The sequence below is a fragment of the Scleropages formosus genome, chromosome 7 (genome assembly GCF_900964775.1).
Source record: "Scleropages formosus chromosome 7, fSclFor1.1, whole genome shotgun sequence".
NCBI lineage: Eukaryota > Metazoa > Chordata > Actinopteri > Osteoglossiformes > Osteoglossidae > Scleropages > Scleropages formosus.
The window spans coordinates 14,872,136-14,878,637 of record NC_041812.1 but is presented as its reverse complement, the minus strand read 5'-3'; the positions used below and the strand labels follow the sequence as shown (position 1 = coordinate 14,878,637).

Here is a 6,502-nt window from a genome sequence, read left to right as displayed (position 1 = left end):
TTTACTTAGAAAGCCAGTACGTGCATATGAAGAAAAATCAAAGCTTGTGTTTTTCACAGAACAACAAGAGGAAATCACCGTTTGCTGAGAAAGACATTTTCCACATAAATTGTGTTCCTTGTTCCAAAAATAAATTTCTGCTCAGTGAACACAGCGAGCTAGCAGAATTATTTGTGTTTTTAAACTATTTAGTGGTGCTTATGGACAGGTCAACATGTTAAATATGTTTGGCAGATTTTACCTATTTAGCTGATGTTCAAGTCAATGAATGATGAGAGAAATGCTATCCCATAATTAAATATACAGGCAAATGATAAAATATGATTTTAAGAAATTAGTGTTTTTATGTGCAAAATTTTGTATATCCTGAAATTCATGTCTTTGGAAAGAGAAATAAAACAACATGGAAAACATTTGCAGGCAGTAGTGCATTTAAACCCAGACAATGGGGCTGTATGATGACAGCTATGAATGCTTAGCTGCAATTTTCACTTATGGTTGAGAGTGACAAGAAACCTGTAAAAGAAACACCTAACACCAGGAAGACACACACACTTTCAGAACCGCTCATCCCTTACGGGGTACCAGAGCCTACCCGGCAATACAGGGCGTAAGGCCGGAGGGGGAGGGGACACACCCAGGACGGGACGCCAGTCCGTCACAAGGCACCCCAAGCGGGACTCGAACCCCAGACCCACCGGAGAGTAGGACTGCGGTCCAACCCACTGCGCCACCGCACCCCCACCAGGAAGACATGAAAAATAAAATCCAGAATGGCTGTTTCCACCAAATAAAACCTATCTGAAGCCGCAAACCCAGTTTGATCCCTAAAATGAAGAAAACACAGCATATATAGTTTCATTACACTTATGCTATGTATATAAAGACTGTGATTTGTTACATTTATGAAATAAAGGAACTACAAAGAGAAAATGACTGACATTTTATTTCTAAATTTTTTGTAACAACCAAAACAACAAATTCTTTTGAACTCTAACAAAAAGACACTGGCATGTATAAGTTTATTTATCCCTTATTTGTGGATTTTTTTAAAAGAAATCAAAAGAGCAAACAAAAAAATGCCAGTTTATTCTAAAGGTTGCCGTCATTGGTTGATTTCCTCAGTCGCGTAGCTACAGCAGTCAACCGCCAACCTGAATATAAAGCATAACTACATCAGTTCAGGGTCCAATATAAAAATATATATTTGCAAAATAATAACTCATTAAATGATTTCGTTCACTTGGTTAATGTGACTTCTGCTCCTGAACCTCACTGCACAGCTGATTAATATCAGTGCTATAAGATGTCACTTTGATCTTTATGCAGGATTGCAAGCTGTCATCCGTGAGGGGGTCAAAAGTTTAAGACAAGTCACTTGCCGGGCGGCGACAGGTGACGCATACAATGGTATCAACCAACACAGAGCTGGGAGGCAAATTTTGATCGACAAAATATTACAACGTTTTATTTTAATGCTACAAGATCACTTTAATCTCCAAAATAATAACTATTACACTGATAAAACTAACTAAATAACAAAATAATTTATATAAAATAGCCATTTATTCACATTATTTTTTCAAAGCCGCGGGGAGCCACGGCAGAGGGATGAAAGAGCCGCATGCGGCTCCGGAGCCGCGGGTTGCCGACCCCTGCACTACACTTACAAGCTCTCCCCGTTGAAACAATAATCAGTAAAAAGTCAAAGTGGGAAATGGAAATCAGTACAGGGATCCATGGGCCTAGCTGGTCTTTGTTTGCATTATGGACTTTAGGTGCAATGAATCACACAACAAGCAGAAAAATGAGTTTGAGTTAAATGAGAAAAATGAGTTACAAAAGTCTGGGGTTCGAGTCCCACCTGGGGTGCCTTGCGACGGCCTGGCTTCCCATCCTGGGTGTGTCCCCTCCCCCTCCAGCTTTACGCCGAGTTGCCGGGTTAGGCTCCGGCCCCCCGCCACTCCGTATGGGACAAGCGGTTCAGAAAGTGTGTGTGAGTTACAAAAGTTTTTACGGTACGTTATTGTTATTATCACAGCATTGTCACAGAGAAATACCCACAAAAACTCAAATGTGTAATTGCTGTCAAGACTTTATCTGCAAAAGTAGACTTGCTGGAGAGGTGTGGATGCTGTCACGACCCCCCAGGGGTAATACCCCTACAGGCCAGAGGAGGCTCCAGTCCCTGCCGCTGAGCCAGAACCAAGCACCTGTTCACAATTAGGTACTTGCTGAGGTATAAAGGGAGCAAGCGGCAGATGGTGGGTTGTGGATTCTTGATCAGTGATTGATCGCCCTGTGATTAGTAGTCTCCTGTTTCCTCAGTCTGTTCTATATGTGTTTATGTTCCAATCCAGAGTGCCCGTCCTGTCAACTCCTGCCTCTTGTTCTCCAGTCCTGGTCCAGTGTTCCCTGTCCAGATGCTAGATGGTTTTGTGAATAATTTATGTAAATTTTTTTTTTTTTTTTTTGAGAAAGTGTTTAGTATGTGGCATCTTAAAAATATTATGGAGTTGTTGAGTTACTGAAAGGGCAAACATTATTTGTATGGACCAAAAATTGTACTTTATCAAATTTGCTTAAATTCCTAAATTCATCTGCATGCATAATGCATAATTATTTTAGTCTGCAAAGATGTAAATAGCATTGTTTTAAAAACTGCTGGGTAAGCAACCAGATTCAAAAGAATATCAGCTGAAAAGTCAAAACAAAAGAGGAAGGAATGAAAATGACTTTTCCTTGTTTCATTCTTGGAAAGTTTCAGGAACTTTCAGCTGTGTTCAAAGAACTCTGGTTTACTGGCTATATAAGATGGACAGGGTTGATCTTCAGACCAAGCACAGCTCTTGCAGCACACAGTTACTCCTCTCATCTTCTCACTCTGATCGCCGACTCCTCCGTTCCTCCAAATCTCCTCCTCTGAAGAAACCATGAAGACTCTGAGTGCTGTTCTGCTCCTGGCAATTCTCTGCTCTCATCAGCTGGTCTCCAGTGGTGAGTATCTGATAGCGACAAAATCTGCATGTGTCTCATAATAAGATTTGTTTGTGGGATCTTGTGTCTGCAGTAGTGTATATGCAGTGTAACACCCCCTGTTTAAAGTTGCATTCATGCTTATGTATGATTTATGGTGCGCTGTTAGACAGCAAACACCACAGTCCGTAGTGATACAATGTCTTACAGCTCATTTTCTTTTCTGTGTAAAGCAATTATTCCAGGTCTTTCAGTAGACTGCTGTCCGAAGTACCACAAAGGCATCATACCAATCAAGCAAATTGTCTCATACTACAAGACCAGCAGCGACTGTCCCAAACAGGCTATTGTGTGGGTATCTATATTTCAGGCACTCAGTCTCTGTGTGCAAAGAGCACTGTATAAAAATAAATTGAATTGAACTGGGAGGGATACATTGGTGCAGCGGGTTGGACCGGGTCCTGCTCTCTGGTGGGTCTGGGGTTCAAGTCCTGCTTGGGGTGCCTTGAGATGGACTGGTGTCCTGTCCTGGGTGTGTCCCCTCCCCCGTCTGCCTTGCACCCTGCATTGTGGGGTCAGGCTCCGGATGCCGTGACCCTACTTGGGACAAGCAGTGTCAGACAGTGTGTGTGAATTGAATTGAATTGTAGTAATTTGGTAGCGATAACATTTACCATTAATGCAACTCTGCAATTTTTTTTCCTTGAGTAAATGTAAAGTGAATTTCTTTCTAAGTGTAAAACCTAGAATTCACAAGTATATTCCTATGATTTATAGTGGATATTCAGCAGTTTCCACAACAAACCCTTTACACCATGACTGTAGGATGTTTTCTTACTGACTGATGGGTAGTGAAAATTGTTATTGCTACCTTAAACTGTATTTCAGTAATGCATGTTTCCAGAAAACACTCTAGTCTCAGTTCAGTACAGTAGTGTATTTCTTCTAAAGTAATTGTGGTTTTGATGTTTTGCAGGTTTCGGACTAGAAGAAACTCTACCTTCTGTGTTGAAGAACACCTGCCTTGGGTCCAAAAGCATATTGTTAAACTGCAGCTGGCTCTAGCGATGACAACAACGCAAACTACTCCCTAATACAAATTCTGAACATTACGTCAGTGACAGAACAACATCGTGCTACACAGAGGTGGGAGGAGAAGAGAAATGACTGTTTCCATTTAATATCTATTATTTTATGTTACCAAAGTTTATTTTATATCTCTTTTGAAAACTATATGTATTAATTTTTAAAAATTTCCTTACAACAATAAAATAAATTTTCTGTAACAGCTGTGCTCGGGTGTTTTCTCATAAGACAGAATGATATAGTGACACAAATATAGAATGACAGATTTGACAGTCAGAATGAATGTCAGCACCTTAAAATCTGATTAAGCCTACTTATGCACATTAGCATTAGGTTATGTCATCATTCATAACACACATTAGTCATTGTTGGAACCCTATGGCTTTATGTAGCGTAGTTCTTGGTGCTCGCTGCATGGTAGGATCGAGGAGATTTACGATGGCATTGCCTGATGTTTTCTCTGGGACTTCATGTGCAAGGTGGTGAGGATGATGGAACTGGGCCAAGTGTACAGACCTTCATATAAACATCCTGTGCATATTAAATGTGTTAAATTGCATGATGGTGTGAAGTATGTTGGGTTTTCCAGACAGAAGTTTGCATTGAGGCCAAAGACCTCATCCTCTATACTAAAATACCCCAGAACAGTAACTGCTACAATTATTTGCCACAATAGTGATGTGCATTGATACAGGGGAAATATCTGCAGGCCTCTCTAAGTGTCTACTTCATTTGCTAGTGTGTGATTCAGTCTCTGTTTGTACCTTGAATTACTTGTTTTAGTTTCCACTTTCTATATTTTAAAGCCATGCTTTGCAAAAATGCAGGTTCTGAATGAATGAAGGTAACTGTAAATATAGTATTTCTGTGAAGATCCATGATGTTGAAAAAAATGACTGATTCCATCTTGAAGAGTGAGGTATTCATTTACTTAACACTAAATTCTCAATAACGACATGCAGAAAATACAAATAGCAAATGTTGGTTAAGCAAAATAATTGTTGATGAGTTAATTACTTCACAATAACATGATTAAAAAATATAAAGAATAAAAATTAAAAATGTAAACATAACCTAGCTGTGCAAATGAGTAAAACACTGAGTGGTTTTACACTGTAAGCGTCTTCGGCTAAATTAATTAATAATAACAGTATACGTTGTAATATACTCTGCCCACATTGCTAGGGTAGGTGAGCAGAGAGTTCCTGCTCCTCATTCGAAGCGTCTGTCGATCCTTCAAATGTTGTAATATGGGGGGGTCAGGAAGTAGCATCGTGGTTAGAGCTGCCGTCCCTAAACTCAGAGGTCCCAGGTTTAATTTCCGTTTCCTGCAGAAACACCCTTGTGCAGGCTAGTTACCACAGTAACTGCTCCAGTAAAAATTTCCCAGCTCTATAAATGGGTATAAGTAGCTTAATAGGATAAGTTGTTTTGCAGAAAAGCATTAACCAAATAAGTGTAAATTCATTTTGAACTGAGATGGTCTTACCTCTTGGTCTGGTCCCATCATAAATATTTTCTAAAATTTAAGCAATGGTATTTTAAAAATTCTAGTTAAGCAATCAGCTTCAGAGGAATGCCAAACAAGGATCTGAAAGAAGAAAGAATTTTTAAAAAAAATGGGTACATCATTATTTTGCTACTTAGAAAGCAAAGTTTCAGGAACTTTCCGTGGTGTTCAGAGAACTCATAAGCACAAAGCTGATCCTCCACAGAATTATCTTCTGGTAAGCAAGATTACAGAGATATCATTTAAGCTGAGTACATAGAATTTACCCAGCATGTTACTACCTCCAGAAATTCAGGAAAGACATCAGCACAAGTTGTGCATTTTGTGAAGAGTACCCAAACTGTTTTGCACCTCTTCCATAGGTACTCATATACTGTAACACTTTGACAAAATAGTAAAAAATTCATCCAACTAAATAATCATTATCATGAATCATTATTGTCACTATTGTGGAAGAATATGCTATTTAATTTCTTTGATTGCTGTAAGGACAATTTTACTTAATTTAATTGGTAATCAAATTTTATATCCATAAATGTAAATTCTCTAATAAGAAACCTCTAACCCTGAACCCCTTTCCCCTCAGTCACTCCAGTACAGTGTGTTACACCTCCGCACGATCAGTACTGGCGCCCCCCAGGGATGTCTGCTCTCCCCACCGCTCTTCTTCCTGTACGCCAACGACTGCACCGCAAAAGACCCCTCTGTCAAGCTCCTGAAGTTCGCAGATGACACCACACTCATCAGCCTCATCCAGGATGGCGATGAATCTGCTTACAGACAGGAGGTTAAAAAGCTGGCTGTCCGGTGCAGTCATAACAACGAGGAGCTGAACACGCTCAAAACGGTTGAGATGATTGTGGACCTTAGGAGAAACACCCCAGCATTACCGCCATTCACCATCATGAACAGCACTATGGCAACAGTGGA

The 6,502-nt window shown here is 39.9% G+C and overlaps 1 protein-coding gene across 1 annotated transcript; it reads left to right on the top strand.

Annotated features, from left to right (window-relative positions):
• Positions 1–2,787: 2,787 nt before the first annotated feature.
• Positions 2,788–6,173, top strand: LOC108926594 (C-C motif chemokine 18-like). Its single transcript, XM_018739343.1, has 4 exons — positions 2,788–2,997; positions 3,210–3,327; positions 3,953–4,122; positions 6,159–6,173. The coding sequence occupies exons 1-3, from the start codon at positions 2,934–2,936 to the stop codon at positions 4,068–4,070; spliced, it is 300 nt and encodes a 99-aa protein (XP_018594859.1). The 5' UTR covers positions 2,788–2,933; the 3' UTR covers positions 4,071–4,122; positions 6,159–6,173.
• The last annotated feature ends 329 nt before the right edge of the window (positions 6,174–6,502 follow it).